Source organism: Vespula vulgaris, chromosome 20 (genome assembly GCF_905475345.1).
Source record: "Vespula vulgaris chromosome 20, iyVesVulg1.1, whole genome shotgun sequence".
Classification (NCBI taxonomy): Eukaryota; Metazoa; Arthropoda; class Insecta; order Hymenoptera; family Vespidae; genus Vespula; species Vespula vulgaris.
This window is the reverse complement of record NC_066605.1, coordinates 3,037,501-3,057,500: the sequence shown is the minus strand read 5'-3', so window position 1 is coordinate 3,057,500 and position 20,000 is coordinate 3,037,501. Positions and strand designations below refer to the sequence as shown.

Sequence of the window (20,000 nt, the reverse complement as noted above, 5' to 3'; positions counted from 1 at the left end):
GAGAAGTCATAATATAATTATTGAAAAATAAATTCAAACATTTTCCAATTCTTTTATTAAATTACATTAAAAATTGAAAACATCAAAAAAAGAATTCGTTAATATCTAAGAAAATAATATCATTAATTGAATATTAAAAAACGACGTACAAAAATAAATATATACATAGAAACAAATAAAACTTTTCAACATGCCTAAATAATAATGAAAAAGAATAACAAAAAAAAAAAGAGAGAGAAAGAGAGAAGTCATCACAATTATTCAAGAATAAATTCAAAATTTAAAATCGAAAGCGTACAAAAAAAAAAGAAACAAAAAGAATTCATTAGTATTAACAAAAATAATATTATTAATTGAATATTAAAAAAGGATATAAAAAAATGTATACATAAAAATGGACAAAACTTTTCAATATACCTAAATAATAACTAGAGAGAGAGAGAGAGAGAGAGAGAGAGGAATAGCATAATTATTCAAAAATGAGGGATCGTACATAAGACAGGGCGTCGACGAGCAAACAGACAAAGTTTTATATTACAAAAAGGTGTGCTCGAAAAAAATAAAAAGAAATAAAAGAAATTAAAAAAAAAATAAGCTGATCAAGCTCTAACGATCGTACGCATTAGGAAATCGCCTGCTGCTGTCCAGAATGACGATCGATCGCTAGCACGTGGAAACTTAATGCGATTCCCGTGAGGGCTTGATGCGCTCGATTGCGTAACGATTCGCCCTACGTACTTTATAACAAGGTTGCTCCTTCGCCATTAGCACTAATAACTATCAGCATCCGTATAGAGAAGACAAGGATAGTATTAATTACTCTCACCTGTCTCCACTTATTTTCACTAGCTCCTTTTAGAATCACTTCTTTCTCTCTCCCTCTATCTATCGGTTTGCTTCAGCGTCTTGCCTCAGAACTGGTCTTCATAGATACAAATGACGATCTTGCCAAAGCGGAAGCAGAAGATATTGGACAGGGTGCTGCTTTTCTAGGCAATCCGAAGGTCTTCGGAAGTAAAGGTACTTAATTTTTTTTTTTTTTTTCTAATTATCCAATACTTCATACATATTTATGTATTTATTTTATTTTTATTTGTATATATCATATATTTTATTTCATTCTTTCATTTTATGTTATATTTATATTTTATTTTTATTTCTGTTTTGTTATATTATATTATATTATATTTTTATTTTATTACACTATATTTATGTATTATATTTAATCGCTATGTTGTTCTCTGTTAATCTTAGAATAACTTTCAAAGGGATAGCTATCTTTCTTTTTTTCTTTTTGTCATTAAATCCTTAATTAAGTTGTTCATTATGCTGTCAGAATTATTGATATATTTATCTTTATCTGATAGTAAATTAAATTGATACTTTCTGATAATATTAGAATCACTTTATGAATCCAAAGTAAGATTTTGATGTGAAAGATTCCGATGATGCGATTAATTAAATGTAAAAACATTTTTTGTCAGTATTTAATTGGAACTTGATGATTAACTTGAATAGCGTATAATCGTCTGAGAGTTAAACGATATCATTATTTTCTAATAGTGTTAGAATAATTTTGAAAGAGATTGCTATTATTTTCATATGTAAGTAATTATCATATGAAAAGATCTTGAATTACTTTTTTTTCTTCTTATTTTTCATCAAATGTAATTAATTATTAATTAAAATTTTACATTTATTAACAAATGTATCCTTATCAGGTATCAAACTGAATTATTATTTTTTGATAATATAAGAATAATTTTATGAATTCGAAAAAGGATTAGGAACTACAATCATTTATCAAAACTTAACAAAATTTATCGTTTTATTTTGTTAGTTTCTTTTTAATTAATTTGTGATTATTTCGATAATATAATAAAGATGACTAAACATAATGACTATTTTCTGATAATGTTATAATAACTTTGAGATAGAGAGAGAGAGAGAGAGAGAGAGAGAGAGAGAGAGAGAGAGAGAGAGAGATTGTTATGTAATCAAAAAATGATTATTATTTTAATGACCTAACTAATTATTCAACAGAGTTCATAAAATAATTTTCTTCTTAATTAAATTCTTAATAGGTAATTAATTAAGATCTGATATACATTGTTTTTCTGATGTTAATCTAAATAATTAATTTCTAATAATATTAGAATAATTTTAAGAGAGATTGCTATGAATTTATAAAAGGATTATTATATTAATAATTTAATTAATCGTTTAACAGAATTTTTATAATCATTTTCTTATTCAAAAAGATTTTTTAATAGTGATTGATTAATTTTAGTCATTCACTAACTAGTATATGGTTTTCTAATGTTTATTTTCTAATAATGTTAGAGAAACTTTGGTTGATAACTATGAAATTAAAGAACAATTTTTATTTTAATTACGTATTATAATTCGATTTTTTATAATCATTTTCTTATTAACTAAATTCGTACTTAAATAATCGATTCGTTTATATTTACAATATTAATTAATATCATAAATTTCACATTGTATAACATTTTTATAGATACGAAAAAACAAATGGATTAAAGAAAGTCAATAAACAATGAAAGTATTAATTTCGTGATTATTATAAAATAAACAATATTGACTCGATAATTTATCTAAATTACTTTAAAAAAGAAAAAAAAATTTTTACATAAAGAAAAACATCGATACCACAGATATTTATATCAAATTGAAATAAACAATGATCCATTTTCTTTTTTTTCGTTTTATTATTTTTCGAATAAATTTTACTTTCACGCAAGAAGATTATCTTTCGTTCGACATTGCATCGACTGTTATATCATTCGATAGTAAATTTTCAATATACGAACATGTGTCAAATTAACAAGTAATTTCTCTCTTATAATAATCTATTACATATAAAAATTATCCTATTACATATAGGCCTACGAAATTATTAGCAAGTTGTTAGGAAATTTTTTCTTCTTTCCCAACTAGATAATAAAAGAGATATGATTATCTTAGATAGTATGACGTTTCCTCGTCGTAGAAATAATAAATCCATTGAATTTCTCAACATCTTCATCATCTCATAATCGTCAATCCAATTATTCCTTTTTCCCAACTCGCACTATAAGCCATAACGTTATCTTTTGTTAGATTATGCCTCGGCGAGAAACGCCGCGGTATGCGTGATCACATTGGGCGATAAATCGCAAGCGAATCAAGATCCCGCAGAACTACTCGAGAGCAATTTAAGTACCTTCAAAGTGGTAGTACCTAACGTAAGCAAATACGCGCCTAACAGTGTCTTGGTGATCGTCACCAATCCAGGTTAATTTCAATTTTCATTAAATCATTTTTCTTTCCTTCTTTCCTTTTTATTATTTTTTTTTTTTTTTTTAACACATCAACAACTATTTACGATTATACAATTATCGTTAAGAACATTTTCTTTTTCTTTTTCTTTTTCTTTTTCTTTTTTCTTTTTTTTTTTTCTCTTTCGTACAGTCGACATATTGTCCAACGTGGCTATGAAACTTTCTGGTTTCCCTCCGAATCGTGTCATTGGATTGGGAACGTTCTTGGACAGCTGTAGATTTCAATATTTCATAGCTAACAAATTGGGAGTAGCTGCTAGTTCGATTCAAGCTTCGATCATAGGAGAAAATGGATCGTCATCTGGTAATAAGTAATGAAACGTTACGCCTTTTTTCTTCGTTAATTTCGTTGTTCAGATCGTGTTGATGTTGGAAATATATTTCGCCGATTTATCATACTATTTCTTCGTTATGTTCTACAGTACCGATTTGGTCCGCTGTTGGAGTAATGGGCATGAAACTGAAGGATATCAACAAAGAGATTGGTACCAAGACTGATCCTGAAGCTTGGAACGAATTGCATATTAAAGTTATTGACGCTGATAGCGACATCATCTCTGGGAAAGGTTATTGCAACTGGGCAGTTGGAATCTGCGTTAGTGAGATCGTTGATGCTATTGTGAGGAACACGTGTATCTGTGTTACAGTGTCGACCTATCTTAAGGTTAATTATTAATACCTTAGGGGGATAGATAATGAATAAACAACATTAGTATTGTTTTACTTAAATGTATTGATCAATTCAATACTATATTATTGTTGGTATATTGATACTGTTTATTTACATGTTATTGTTTTATATATATATATATATATATATATATATTATTCATGTATTAATTTAATTTAATCGGATTATTGATCAATCCAATATTATATTATTTGATTGAGTCTAATTACATTAACACGTAAACTCTTAAAAATTTATGTAGATATAATAAATATATAATTAATTGATTTAATTAATTATATTATTAATACATGGCAAATAATTATATCTTATAATTATAGTTAATAATTGTCAAATAATTATATTAATTATATTGACTTAACTGTATTATTGATTTATGTTTAATAGTTTTAGTGATGTTTATTTAAAATATTAGAAATTTCCGATGAATTTCAAATATTGGCCAATCAAATAATTAATAATATTGAGTTAAGCCTGAGAATACCAATGTTGTTTATTTAAATATAAAATATGAACAATTTCAACATATATTGATTATTGGCCAATCAAATAATATATTATTAAGTTGCACCTTTCTAGTATTATTTATTTGAATGTAAAATATCAAAAAATTTCGAAATATTTCAATTATTGGACAATTAAATAATACCTGATAGTACTAGTGTTAATACTAATGTTGTTTATTTAAAAACAAAAACTATTTTTTACACATCACAATCGCGTCACTTATATTACATATAACTGTTATTTAATTATAATAAAATTGACTATTAATAAAATAAAATATTAATTAAAAGTTGAAAAATATTAACCATATAAATAGTAATCTTTATATAAAATTTTTAATATTATAATACATTAATATCGTTTAATTAATCCAATATTATACTATTAGATTATACATGTTCGTTTAACAATACTAATATTTTTTATGTAGATATAAAATATCTAAAATCTTGATCATTATTTATTGACCAATAATAATTAGATAATAAATCATAATTAAATAATAAAATATATATATAATATATATACAAAAACTTTAATATATATATATAAAATATAATATATATACATGTATATATATTTATATATCATAATTAGATAATAAAAAATATTGAATTTACAGTATCACTTATGAAATCATTACAATTTTAGGGTTGTCGTCATGGCTTAGACAAGGATGTTTATATGTCCTTACCTTGTATAATCGGTCGTAATGGTGTGCAATCTCTCGTTAGATTCCTCTATACAAAAGAAGAACAGGAATTGATGGAAAATTCGTGTCGTAAGATCTATGAGATGCAAAAATCAACTATGGAAAATCTTTTTTAATTCAATAGTTATATATTTCTATAATACTATATTTAAGACATTATTTTTCATATTATCTAGAAAAACATGTTTATTATATTATTGATAATCCATCAATGAATATTAAAATTCCAATGAATTAATTTTGGAAAAATTGTCAAGGAAAAAAATCCTTCTTAATTCAATAATTATTTATTTCCATAATCCATAAAACCTCAGGTGTCCCTGAGGTAACCGTTTATTTTGCAAAAAAAAAAAAGGAATTAATTATACAGAAAACATTTTTAAAAGATTACAATTATATATTATGATTTGTATAAAATATTTTCGATATAAATTTTTAATGCAAAATAAATTTAATATAAATTTGAATGATATGAAATATTAAAAAAAAAAACTGTAACATGACACTAACAAAGGTGTATATTTAAACAAAATATATCTATTATAAAATAAATATCGAAAAAAATATAGCTTAAGTATAAATTTTTATGTATTAATGAATCGATTTTGAAAAAATTGGAATGAAAAATCCTTTCTATTATAACATAATAATTGTATACTTTTGCGATATTGTCCTTGAGACATTTAGTTTTGATAGTCTTTAAGAAAAGAAATAACGTATCGATTGACAATGTAATCGATCAATGTAAAATTTTAATAAATCGATTTTGGAGAAATTAAAAAATCATTTCTAATTAAAAAATCGTACACTTTAATAATATTATCCTTGAGATATTAGTTTTAATAATTTGTAAAAAAACATACCAATAGATAAGTAGTTGATATATGTAAAATCCTAATAAATCGACTTTTAATAAACTGAAGTAAAAAATCATCTATTTCAATAATTGTATACTTCTATAATAATGTATGACTATTATTTATTCAGATTAATATTTGTAAATATTTAATAAATATTTTTAATAATTCCGCGATCGGTATATAATATAATAAAATATCAATATATAATATAAGTAATGCGATCTAAATACTTAATTTTTTACACTGACAAAAATATTCATATTCATTCATATATTTTACAAAATACTGACCAAATAAAAAAATTAACTAATTTCCAATTCGATATTTCTATACTTCTATAATAATGTACACTTTTTATTTATTTAATTCAATATTTGTAAACGTTTAATAATTATAAACTTTTATTAAATAAACGATCAATATTTTTAATAAAATATCAGTACTTAATATAAGCGACACAATTCAAACGCAATTAACAAATTTAATTATTTACAATGACCAAGATATTTATATATATTTTACAAGATACTGACAAAACAAATACAAATAACAACACATTTGTAACAATATCCTCTCCGATCGAATAATATTTTACATTTTATATTTTTTATAGTAATACTATACTTGATTCGGACATTTCTTTTCATTTTTCTTTTACATCGCTCAAAAAAAGAACCAATAAACAATCAATAAAAATTCAATGAATACATAAACATCTAATAAATCAAATAAATCTAATTTAATATAACCATTGAAGATAAAATCGTAATAAAATTAAAAACAAAAAAAAAGGAAACAAGAAAAAAGAAAAGAAAACAATAATATTTTCTAAACGTATCAAATATATTAGCTCGATTCGTAAAGATTAATACCAAGCAATAATAATTAATTGATTCGTGTTATAGGTAGCTCGTTGGTAAGATTGAGTCGCCGAATGATAAAACGATCGCCATTAAAAGTACAAAGAAGGTTGGTTTTAGCGCTGTTAGCAAGCCACGGATAGGGCAATTCGTTAGCAATACTCGTCCATATACATACATATACATACATACATATATACATACACACACACACACACACACACATATATTTCTGTCTTTGCCACACAAGGCCAGGTTCGACGAAGGGCGTGTAGAGAACGCAATCCAGTCGATATCTCGAGAGGACGACTCACCGATTGCTTATTTAATAAAGTGCCCTCGATATACGAGAGAAGGGCCACATATATGCGCTCGCGAGTCATCCGTTAGTAACTAAAAGAAAAAGAGAGAGAGAGAGAGAGAGAGAGAACTCAATTAGTTCGCGCGCATTTCAAAGTCAAATCAGCTTTGCTTATGCAAATGCAATTGCTTTATCGGTCCACCTCCTGATCGAATATACGAGTATATACTTCCAATATAAGAGAGAGAGAGAGTGAGAGAGTGAGACAGAATGCTAAAGTTGGATACTAAAAGGAATGACAACCGACAACGATGAGTCTTCACGAGTTTGCAAGAGTGCAAGGAAAAGAGGAGGAAAGAAGGATGAAAGGAGGATATAAAGAGGGATGAGAAGGAGAAAGAAAAAGGTGCCAAGCGGTTGGCCAATGCTTTTAATGCTCCTTTAACCTTCCTCCGAACTTTTTCTCTTTCTTCATTCGTATTCCGATGGGTTTCGTTTGGCTATAACACAGGAAGACTTTCTCTCTCTCTCTCTCTCTCTCTCTCTCTATTTATCTCTCTTTTTCTTTCTCCCTCTCTCTTTTTCTCTTTTTTCTTGTTGCTCTTCTTGTGACCTGGTTTTCTTATACGACAGACATCATCAAATTTTATTTCTTTTCGTTATCTTTTTATATTTTTATTTCATATTCTGTATTTATGTATGTATGTACGTACATATGTATGTATGAATGTAAGTAAGTATGTATGTATGTATGTATATATGTATGTATGTATGTATGTATGTATATATGTATGTATGTATGTATGTATGTATGTATGTATGTATGTATGAATGTATGTATGTATGAATGTATGTATGAATGTATGTATGTATGAATGTATGTATGTATGTATGTATGAATGAATGTATGTATGTATGTATGTATGGATGCATGTATGTAGCGATTAGATATCAATATAATCGATAGCATTTCACAAATTATAATACCGTAAGAAATAGTATGTAAGTTATAGATATCTCAAATATTGATACTTCTATGATAATTCTATAAAATAATCGATATCCATTCGATATTTCTATGAAAATTTAAAAATACAACTTTTTCATTTTTATTTGTCTTATAGCTTTTAAAATTTCTTTCGTTTGGTTCACAGAATCTCTTCGTTTCTTTGAGAAACGATTTTCATTTTATCAAATATTCAGAATACGTATCGCCAAGTAATAAAGTCTTTGATACATCATGCAATGATAAAATTTTTGTATAAGTGCATCTGAATTGCATCGGGTGCATCGAATATTTAGCAGTAGATCAAATGTAATTTGACCGCATATTCTACTATCTACGCGCTGTAAAATTTCTCCTAATGAAGCCAATCGGGTGACGTACATTTTGAATTTTAAATATTCTCATGGAAAAAAATCAAACATCAAAAATAATTGAAACAAGAAACTATGATATTAAAGATTCGTATCGCGAATGAGATAGTAGAATAAATCGAAGTTCTTAAATCGAAATACGGCTATCTCGTGAAATTATTTGATAAAAAGTGTGAACCAATAATTTTATTATGCAAGCTACCAATCTATACGTTCATTGTATATATTAAAAGAGTTTTTGACGTTACAGTAAACAAAGATTTTATTACTGTACGAAGCTCGACGATATACATTTTGAATATTTAATAAAATAGAAGTCGATACGGACAGGATATTTTTTCGCGTAGATATTCTATCGATGAATACTGATTGATTATACAATATACAATTTTAATTATAAATAAGTAATTATAATTATATATATATACTATTCTAATTATATATATAAATATATAATATATAAATTACTATTTTAATTATTTATTTAGACTACGTTAAATGAAAGATTTTCATTAAAAAATTTGAAATATTCATATCTCAAATATATATATGTAATCATCTCTAAAGTGAAATTTTTGAAATTTCAATAAAATTCTAATGATAGAATTATAATTGTAAAATTTTCAATACATTACATTTAAATATGTAACAATATATAACACAATATTTCATTTTTTATTATATGAAAAATCTATATTATATTATTTTCTTTGTACTAATATTTATTCAATAATTGTTGTTGCTTTATTTAAATACGAAATATTACAAATTCATAATTTATAAATTAACCCAATAATATTATACTATGATCTACTATATCGATACTACATTAATATATAATATTATACTAATTATACCGTTGTTTATACAGTTATATACAAAGTATACAAACTAGTTACATAAAAAATAAAACAAGTTAAATAAAATTTATACAAAATAAAAAAAAGATTAATAAAACGGACAAAATCATTATACAAAAAAATCCTGCATAACTCAATTAGCCATGAAACGTAACTATCATTTCTATACCTTTTATTATGTTCTCATTTATATTATATATTTATTACATTATATTCATAATACAATTATTATATTTTCAAAATGAATACTATATACTACAATGCACAGTATCATATACAATATATTTTATCTATATTAACATACTCCGCTTTAAATTTAAAACGCATTACTTATTAACCAATCCAATATAACATAGATCATAGATCACTTACAATTTCAATGCAGATATTAGATCTTATACGATATAAATACGAACGAACGTTTAATGATCAACCGAATAAATAATCCTGAGGCAGAAGCTACGGACGATTCACTGGAGATTCGTTATCTCCTTTAACGAATGTTTCCACCCTCCTCCCTTCCAACCTCTTTCCCACCCCCCACTAACTTCTCCCCTACCATCAATGTTCGAGGAAGAGAAACCCGGCGACAAACTCGCGCAAGGAAGAAAGGTAAAACGCGATGGATGTTCCGTTTGGTTAAGAACACGCCGACGCCAGAGAAAGAAAGAGAGGAGAGAAGAGAGAAAAGAGAGAGAGAGAGAGAGAGAGAGAGAGAGAGAGAGAGAGAGAGAGCAACGACTTCATCCAATGGCGAAAGCCATTTTTCTGTATTATCTCGATGACGCGCGACCACACTGCAATTTATATGCGACTCGCGCGACCATACCTTTTACCCATTCTATGCATGGACCTTATAAATCTAGTTGCATAATACCGAGTAACGTTAATTTTTTTTTTCTTTTCTTCTTCTTCTTCTTTCTCTTTCTTTTTTTTTACTTTCTTCTTCTTCTTTTTCTTCTTCTTCTTCTCCTTCTTTTTCTTTCATTCTTTCTTTCGCATTTTTCAGTGCAAACGATTCTGGATGAATTAATTAATGTCCTAGATAAGTCGCAGTTCGAAAGATATTGTTTCGGTTGCATAAAAGATTTTGCAATTTTTTTCATAAATTTGTAATCTAATTTCATTTTAATCTTATCTCTTTTCTTTTTCTTCTTCTTTTTTCGTTTTTTTTCTTTTTTTTTTTACTTTCTTTTCCTTCTTCTTCTTCTTCTCCTTCTTTTTCTTTCATTCTTTCTTTCTCATTTTTCACTGCAAACAATCATGGATGAATGAATTAATGTCCTAAATAAGTCACACTTCGAAAAATAATGTTTTGGGTGCATAAAAGATTCTGCAATTTTTTTCATAAATTTGTAGTCAAATTTCATTTTAATTTTATCTCTTTTCTTCTTCTTCTTCTTTCTTCTTTTTTCTTCTTTTCACTTTCTTCTTCTTCTTCTTCTTCTTCTTTCTTCTTTTTTCTTCTTTTTACTTTCTTCTTCTTCTTCTTCTTCTTTTTTCTTTCTTGCTTTCTTTCTTTCTCGTTTTACAGTACAAACGATCTCGTACGAACGTGTATTTAAATTGATAAATTAATTAGGCTCTAAATCATTTACATTTTGAAAGATTATATTCTATATGAAACATTTCAAAATTTGTAAGTAATTGAATATGCAATTTTATATTGAATATTATAGACAAATTATTTCATTTCAGAAATCATCAATGTATAATATTTCTCAAGCTAAATAAAATAAGCATTGTGTTTAATCGTACAAAAATACATATATCTTAGAACGAAGTTGTATCGTTCGAAAAAGTGAGTACAATGATATAAAAATTGTTTCTTTTTTAACATTATTGTTATGAAATATCAAAATGATTAAATAGAATAGTATATTTTTTATACCTCATTAAAAAAAAAAACGAATTGAGGAGATATCATTTCTGTAGCTTTGATATTATTTTGAACGAATAAATTACGATTGAATAAATAAGATTTATAAATGTTAAATGTGTGAGTACGTAGTAGTGGCAAATGTAAATAAAAATAAAAATATCTCGTTTACATATTACTGTAAATCGATATATGTATAGGTAGATTTCTGCTTTATCGACCGAAGGAATTTGTTAGATATATCACACAATAAATTATTTATATTAACATCTGTAGGTATATATTTCTACGTCTTGCTCTGAATTACAAAAGTAATACCTTCAATGAAACTGATCGAAGCGTAATCTATTAACAAACTTTGAAAGTACGATGATAAAAACACAATAGTATGTTTTTGACCAACCATACATTTAGGTTTACCAAAACATTTACGAGAACAAACAAGTTTACTAAAAATTATAAAACATTTAAATTTAAATATTTTGTATATAATGATATTTCATTATATCAATTTGATAGTTTAATCTGTTCTGATCAGTATATATAGTGATTTATATTTATTTTTGTGTCTATAATTAGTCAGTATATCATAGAGGTTATTAAATTTATTATGTTCTATACATTGATGGTGATTCTTAAATCAAATAATAATAAAATGTCACAAAATCTTATAAATAAACAATAATTTGTATATATATAGATATATACGCACATATACATTGTCTCTCTTGAATAACGTTAAAAAAATAAATATTGTAAACATGTACGATATATGCCATCCTAGTGTAAGTTCATTTCTAGTAATAGGATTACATATATATTTCTGTATAAATACTTAATATTTTCTTTATTTTTATTTCAGTTTTATTATATTGAAAAATTAGGTTGTAACGATCCTGTAAAAATTTCAAATACATTTTATATATATATGCAATTATGCGAAGGTAAAAATAAATATATGATTATTAATTTTATGAAATATCTTAATACAAATGTATGTTTACAGATAAAAGATTTTGGCACGTTAACTATAAATATAATGCGGAATTGGATTTACTTTATTTAGAAACAAAGAAAAATAAGAATTCGAATCTTGAAATTTACGTACCATGGCTCATATCATTTCCAATCACTATAGACTTTATTGAAAAATTACAGAAGGTACTTGAAACTGATCGGTAAGAATACAAATATTTTTTTTTCTAATTTTATCCAAATATATAAAGCAAATTATAAATTTAGATTTTACGTAACAATAAAATAAATATACATTTATATCAAGTAACAAAATTATATGATTTCAGATTAATATTTGTATTTAAATCTGCTGACAGCACTAGCGTCTTTTATAGAGCCAGTGCAGGTCTTATAAAACCTCTATCGCCTGAAATAAGAAAACAATTAAAAGAAAAAGAAGATAAAAAAATATTGCTAGAAAGAAATATCAAGAAAAATACATCTAATTTATACGAATTAGCCAAATCTATAAATACTGAAAATAGTAATTTTCAATCGACAGATACTATCGAAAGTGAAAATGAGAAAACGAATTCCGAAACAATATCTATAATAGAAATATAATTTAAACTACTAAAATATTTTCAAATTTCTAAATATATAAATATAAATATATAATGAGAGAAAATAAATTTGTTTAAATACTTGAAATTTATATAAAAACAAATTTATATAAATAACAAATTTATATAAAAACTTATACGTAAAGGTGTGTGTATATATACATGTATATTAATAAAAAAAACAAGAGAAATACATTCTTCAAAAATTTATTCTTGAATCATGTAATGCTTATATGTATATATAAGATCATAAATTTAAAGAGAATATCACTAAGAGTTACGTAATTTACTTATGGTGATATGTAATAAGCTGCCATTGTAAATATATGTATCAAATAAATAAATTTTTAGAAATCTTTATATGTGTCTTATTTTATGATAACAGTTATCTATGACATTCTAAATTCTACAAAATACGAGGCACATACCACATTCTTATCTGTTATAACGCATAATGATAAATTATAGCAAACGTATTAATTAAAAAATTACTACTTCATACCTTAGTAGCACTATGTACTTATATATTTATATATAAAAATGGATACCCCGAAACTCATATACTATTGAAAACATTTCATTCATGAGTCGAAATTTATCTACATGGCTGTAACATATAAATGTATTATGTACATTTTCCAAACAATATTTTTGAAATAATATGCAAATAATATAATTTTGTTTGCATACCGTTTAAAAAATATAGAAATTAAAATATTTGTTTCACATTTATAGTACATTTTAATTAATGTTTCATTTGTCGATCATGAATCATAGTAATCATAGACAAAAAAAAACAAATCTTTTTATTATGCAGAAAACTTATTGTGGTAAAAATTATTTACTTTGGCAGTTAAAAAAAATAAACAAGATTACATAGTACAAATCTGCAAAGTAAAATGTCTGTATGTCTCATATATATATGTATGCATGTATGTATAAATATGATGGAGTACAATGGAGTACGATGAATTACATATATTTTTTAATCTTTTTTTGATTTAAAAATGTTTTCATACTTCTGAATTTTCATTCTGATCGTATTGTTACATATATCAATATGCATTATTAGGCTCATGGCACTTATATTGTAAAAACCTTGTGATGATCTTTTGCGCTATTTTAATACTTACTTTTTCATGATTATAATTGAAAGCTTCCAATTTGAAATAATGTTTTTTATATAATATTACTGACTCTGTGATTTTGTTCTGCTGGTGTTACAAATATTATATTGCTGGAGCATAGATTTTTTGGAATTATACAACAGCAGGCACATCAACAGTTTCGATATGAACACCTCCTTACAAACAGGGTTTGATTATAATTTACAAGACTTCTTTATAAAATAGATACCAAGTTATTATTTTATTAGAGCAGTAAGGCATCTAAAATTCGAGATAAAACTCGAAACTATCACATGTCATTCGGTTATATTATTTCTTTTTATATATTGCTACAAATCTCTCCGAATGTTTTTTTTTTACTTTGTTCTTTTTTTGTTGTTATTGTTGTTTTATAAAAATCATAGTTACAAGATCAATTTTAAATGTCAAAATTTACACTGTGAGAATGTTTCAAAGTAAGTATGTTTAATCTTGAAGTATATCACAGAATTCTGTATCATAAAATCATGTTTCATATAAAATAATAATGATATAGATTAATTTTTAATTAATATATATATATAATGTTTAAACATTGTGAAAAAAAACAAAATGATTAATAACATTAGATATCGCATGATCATATTTAAATTTCATTTAAACAATCTTGTACGAATACAAAATGCATATTAGATTTGTCAAGTCCAATTCTAATATACCTTATCAAAGGTGTATAAAAAAATAAAATTTAACGTGAATCAGAAATGAACTTATAATAGAAAAGTAATATTATCGCAACATATTGAAAATCGTAGTATACAATAATAAAACAAATACTGTTTTGTATGACAAATTTAAAGAGTATCATTAATATTAATTCTCAAATGCCACAGATGGCAGATTCGTATGTGTGAAATTAATATTTTATTATTAACATAATGATATATGACATATACCATAAAATTATTTTATATGACATAAGAGATACAAGTTATATAAAAATATTAAAAATAAGGCGCGAATTTCTCCCAAAACTAAAATGTAATAGACTTATCTCTCAATTATAATTGAAAAATATAAAGAATTTACATTAAAAAATAAAGATTAACAATAATTCAAAGATACACATACTAGAAGTTGGACTTGAAATTATTATTATTTTTTTTTTCTATTTTTTTTCTTTTTTCTTTTTTTTTTTAATATATAAAGAGTTAACTTCTCATGGTCTTATCAATCATACATTTTACTATTCCTTGAAAGATAGTTTCGTAAAAGACATAACACATAAGTATGAAATACATACATATACATTATCATGTGCTTAAACATGAGTATATGTAACTAAAATATAATAAATTGTGAGCAAATAGAGCATATGGTTATATAAAACAATACACACGTGACATTTTTTTTCGGACAAAAGTAATATTTGCCGTCAGATCATGCTGTCAATTTTAACATAAACAAAAAATATTAAAATTCATCTTTCTATCACAACGATAGTAAGCTACGTGAGATACCACTTTCTTTTTATATTTAAAGCACTGAATATTAATTGCAATTCAAAAATTTATCTTGTGCATATTTCCGGTTGTTTTCATTCAATATTACTTGAGCATGAACAACTGTGGGAATTTTTTTGTTTCTTCTTTTTTCTTTTTTTTTTCTTTTTCTTTTTTTTTTTTTTTTTTAATTAACTGCATCGATGTAGAAAAATCTTTGATATTACAATTGTAACGATAACTTTTGTCACACATGGATATCGCCATGCCACGATTGAAAGTAAATAGTCATTTGTAAGCAAATGAAAAATGTTATATTAATATTAATAATAATAATAATAATAATAATAATAATAATAATAATAATAGTAATAATAGTAATAATAAAAAAAAACAACAAAAAAAAACGAAAAGAAAAATATGTAGTGTGTAATTAAATGACACATCTTACTTTCAAAAAATGTTAAATGTGATTTTAATGTGATCGTAAATGATCAGTGCTTAAATATGTCTGTTGTATACTTATATGATTTTATATGTAAAATATTCTTTCTTATATCCTCATGCACTTAGTAGGAAATTTTATATTAAAAATGCACATGCAAAGAAATGATCCGTGTGTTAATAATATTTATCTACATCTCTCTTGCATTATATCATAGTTGACAATAGTATTCTGAAAGTTACTTTTTTTTTTTTTTTTCTTTTTAGACGTATGTTTTTACTAACATATGCATGTAATACAAGTCTTACTATGAATCCTATAATTTTTTCATATATCTGTTTTCAAAATAATTGATTATATTTTAATAACTTAGGCAATGCAAACAAAATAGAATATTATAGCCACACATATATGTCTGGCACAAAATAAAATATTTATCTATTAGATAATTCAGATGAAAATCCGAGATTCAATGATAAATCATAAATTTATGAAGTTTTGATTTCTAGTCAAAATAATTATTGTAAAAAAGCACAATGTATCGATCTTCCCATAAACAGTATGATTGCTTTCTCCTATGTACCTTGATGTAATGTAACATAGTTTTATTTGAATTATGGGGCACAAATAAAGATGAACTATTACTGGAAGAACATAAAATAGCATATTACTATAGTTAGCACCAATCAGCCATGTATGTAAAATCTTTGAAAAAGCTTTGTTCAATATCGCTGAGAGGTCTGGGATCCTTAGGCGGAGTGAGCTGTGGCTTTTCCGATGTAAATTCTTCATCAAAATTACTAACATCTTCCACAGAATGCTATATACAGAAAATATATAGTAATGTATCTCTATATAATTATATAAAATATAATATGAAAAAGCTATAAAAGAAATTACTTACAATTACTGGTACAAAAGGTGGTTTCACGCGTCTTAATAACAAATCATCCCATGCTATGTGCCTAAAGAATGCTTGCTTTTTAACATCCTCTGCATCTCTTTCGCTGCTACCTAATCTTCTATCTGGATTCTTTCTGAGCAACTATTATATATAAAATAAATTTTAAATTATACAGTAAATCATTTAGAAAATAATATATATTACAAATGTCGTTTTTGCAAACGATTATCCTACCCTTCTCATTATAGCTATAGCTTCCAAAGAAAGGAATCTTGGATAACGAACTTCATCATTTACTATCGAATCAAATACTTCTTCTTCATCATCACCAGGGAATGGAGACTAAATAATAAATAGATAAAAAGTATGTAGAAATAATCATATGTAGAAATGTCAATAATAAATTTTGTATATACGTATTAGAATTTATATATCGTTATATACCTCTCCAACAAGCATCTCAAATATAAGTACTCCAAGACCCCACCAATCTACAGCTCGTGTATACGAAGTCTCTGTGAGAACTTCTGGTGCTAAAAATTCTGGAGTTCCGCAAAATGTTCCAGTTCGGTCACCATAACCCATACCTTCTTTACAAAGCCCAAAATCTGCTATTTTAACATATCCTTCCGTATCCAACAACAAATTATCTAATTTCAAATCTCTGGAAATGAGATTCATTTATATGCCATTAACCATTTAAATAATTTTATCATGCTAATAAATAAGGATATTGTTTTGTTAACTTACCTATATATGATTCGACTTTCGTGTAAATATTGCAATCCTAAAACAACGCAAGCTGAATAAAATACAGCACGTGGTTCACCAAAAACATCTGCGTGTATATGCATCATAAGATCACCACCTGCTGCATATTCCATTACAAAACAGACGTGTGCCTATAGAATAGAAATTACTTCTTAGATTTCATAACTATAGGATATGAGATAATATTGAAAAAATAAATAAATAAATAAATAAATAAAATAAAAAAGTTCATACCTCAGTTTGGAAACAAGCGAACAAATTAACCAGGAATGGATGACGCGTAGCATTTGCAACCTCGAATATTCTCTTTTCAGAAAGCAATGATTCCACTTCATCTCTTGCTATAATATCTCCTTTCTTTAGCGCCTTTATAGCAAAATATTCTCCTGTATTTCTGTATTGCGATAAGATAACTTTTCCAAAATGACCTCGACCAAGAACAGAAAGTAATCTGAAGTTGTCCAAAGTCATGCCAGTGAGCTGAGAATGTCTTCTAGATTCATATGCACTATCTCTATATTGTAGAGGCCTAACTGGTAGTTCATAGACGACCTGTAATCGCATAAATTTTAATGAAACTCTTGTTAAACATAACATTTCACCTTTACCTTCTATTATTTATAACACAAGATTAATGAAAGTTAACAGTAAACTCTTAGAGTAATGGTAAAACTTGTCAAGTGTCATCAATGTCATTAATGTGATTGTTATGTCATTAACTATAACATGTATGTTATTTACATTTTCATTTTTTATGATTAACTCGAAATATGTAAAAATATGATGAACATGGGTACGTCAAGTATGACAAATTTAAGCGTATCAAGCTATATTACATAATATGCAATATTGTCTACATATAAATTAACGATAATGTATACACACATACATAACATTCTCATGTCACAAAAGTCAGACACTGCCGAAATAGATCTTGATTATGTTATAGTTTAATGTGATGATAATATGATGAAAATAAGAAATGAATGAATAATAAAAGAAATAAAAGGTAGCGTTAATTGAGCATGCAAATTAATCATGCAATAATTAAAAATATACTTGTGAGCAGGTATCGGGAATTATTGGGTGTCGAATTGATTTTTTTTCTTTTATAGATCATGATATTCGCGTGCGATAATACATTTATACAAAGTAACAAAGTAAAAGAATGCTTGTTATGAAATCATCGTTAGTCTTGCAACGATTTGGAAAGGTACTTTAGAAAATCATGTTTCTCGCTTAGAAATCATAATGACTTCAACATGAAACTCAACCAATTATTATAGATGAAATGATCGTATTAATATGAAAATATTGAAGTTTTAGAAGTAAAGTAATGTTGCATACTAGAGGTATATACCTCATCTTCAGGAAACTCGACCACGGGTTGGGGCGAGGGTGTGCGTGGAGAGGGTGGTGCAATCAGCACAGGACGGGGCTCTGTCACAAGGGGCCTCAAATTTGCACCCTGAGACCCCCCTTTCTCCTCGTTGTGCAGGAAATCAAACTCCCTTAATGCACTCTGTAACTACATTACTACCTGCTTAGCTCTAAAAGCCAATTTAAATATTGCTAGGTGCTTTATATCAAGAATACTACATTATAGAAAGTATATGAACAATATAATGACGTGATATATACGAAACATTTGGAAATTTTCAAGCTGCAGATTTTTTACTTTAGACGAAACACATATTTGAAATATAAATTCAATGATTTTTGTCCTGCTGCACTTAACAAAACAAAAGTGATCAACAATTGACTTTTTTGTGACTATAGACAAAGCAATATTACCAAAATAGTATGTGAAGCTAAAAATAAATATCAAAAGAAAAAAAAGAAGTGAGATATTACATAAAATACAATTATAAATTGTCACGAAAATAAACAAAATATTTGAATTTACAAAATTTTTAGTTTTTGAATAAGAAGCATATAAATAATCAAAAATTTTCTATCAATAAATTTGATAAATATGATAAACAGTGTGTTTACATAAGAACATGCTTTATCAAAATATGTGCTCTTATATAATATATACAAATATATTAAACTATAATTAAGTTAAAATCAAGTAATCCTATTATATATACTTCTTTTCATAGAAATCTAAACCCACAACCAATATCCCAAACCAATAACCTACTACCTTTCATAGAAAATATAAAACTCTATATATATATATATATATATATATATATATATATATATATATATATCTTTTTGCAGCATTTAAAACCAAGATAATATAAAATATATTCTAAAATAAATTATAAGCGAAGCTATAATAATCTCGATTAT

At 25.7% G+C, this 20,000-nt stretch overlaps 3 protein-coding genes across 7 annotated transcripts in view; 2 read left to right on the top strand and 1 right to left on the bottom strand.

Annotated features, from left to right (window-relative positions):
• LOC127071148 (L-lactate dehydrogenase A-like 6A) overlaps positions 1–5,370 on the top strand; it is a 9,702-nt gene extending 4,332 nt beyond the window's left edge. Inside the window, exons 2-6 of the mRNA XM_051010082.1 lie at positions 903–1,020; positions 3,124–3,297; positions 3,475–3,648; positions 3,767–4,008; positions 5,194–5,370. Coding sequence (XP_050866039.1) covers positions 903–1,020; positions 3,124–3,297; positions 3,475–3,648; positions 3,767–4,008; positions 5,194–5,370 — 885 coding nt within the window. The remainder of the gene's footprint in view (positions 1–902; positions 1,021–3,123; positions 3,298–3,474; positions 3,649–3,766; positions 4,009–5,193) is intronic.
• Positions 5,371–11,807: 6,437 nt separating this feature from the next.
• LOC127071088 (uncharacterized) lies at positions 11,808–13,329 on the top strand. The gene is made up of 4 exons (XM_051009971.1): positions 11,808–12,176; positions 12,254–12,335; positions 12,398–12,569; positions 12,696–13,329. Exons 1-4 carry the CDS (start codon positions 12,153–12,155, stop codon positions 12,970–12,972), a joined length of 555 nt encoding a protein of 184 aa, XP_050865928.1. The 5' UTR covers positions 11,808–12,152; the 3' UTR covers positions 12,973–13,329.
• Positions 13,330–15,600: 2,271 nt separating this feature from the next.
• LOC127071063 (serine/threonine-protein kinase N) overlaps positions 15,601–20,000 on the bottom strand; it is a 72,027-nt gene continuing 67,627 nt past the window's right edge. For 3 of the 5 annotated variants that reach the window (XM_051009901.1, XM_051009899.1, XM_051009903.1), the window contains 7 exons: positions 19,060–19,227; positions 17,934–18,251; positions 17,679–17,830; positions 17,373–17,592; positions 17,163–17,270; positions 16,929–17,069; positions 15,601–16,844 (listed from right to left, as the gene is read on the bottom strand). In XM_051009901.1, coding sequence (XP_050865858.1) covers positions 16,701–16,844; positions 16,929–17,069; positions 17,163–17,270; positions 17,373–17,592; positions 17,679–17,830; positions 17,934–18,251; positions 19,060–19,227 — 1,251 coding nt within the window. In that variant the 3' untranslated portion in view covers positions 15,601–16,700. The remainder of the gene's footprint in view (positions 16,845–16,928; positions 17,070–17,162; positions 17,271–17,372; positions 17,593–17,678; positions 17,831–17,933; positions 18,252–19,059; positions 19,228–20,000) is intronic. The other 2 variants (XM_051009900.1, XM_051009902.1) reach the window with 2 other exon arrangements.

Bases quoted from the DNA above. Each gene is read 5' to 3' on its own strand.
- LOC127071088 (XM_051009971.1), top strand. From the start codon at position 12,153: ATGTACGATATATGCCATCCTAGT. The intron at 12,177-12,253 runs GTAAGTTCATTT...TTTTTATTTCAG, and splicing joins ACGATATATGCCATCCTAGT to TTTTATTATATTGAAAAATT. The intron at 12,570-12,695 runs GTAAGAATACAA...ATATGATTTCAG, and splicing joins AAGGTACTTGAAACTGATCG to ATTAATATTTGTATTTAAAT.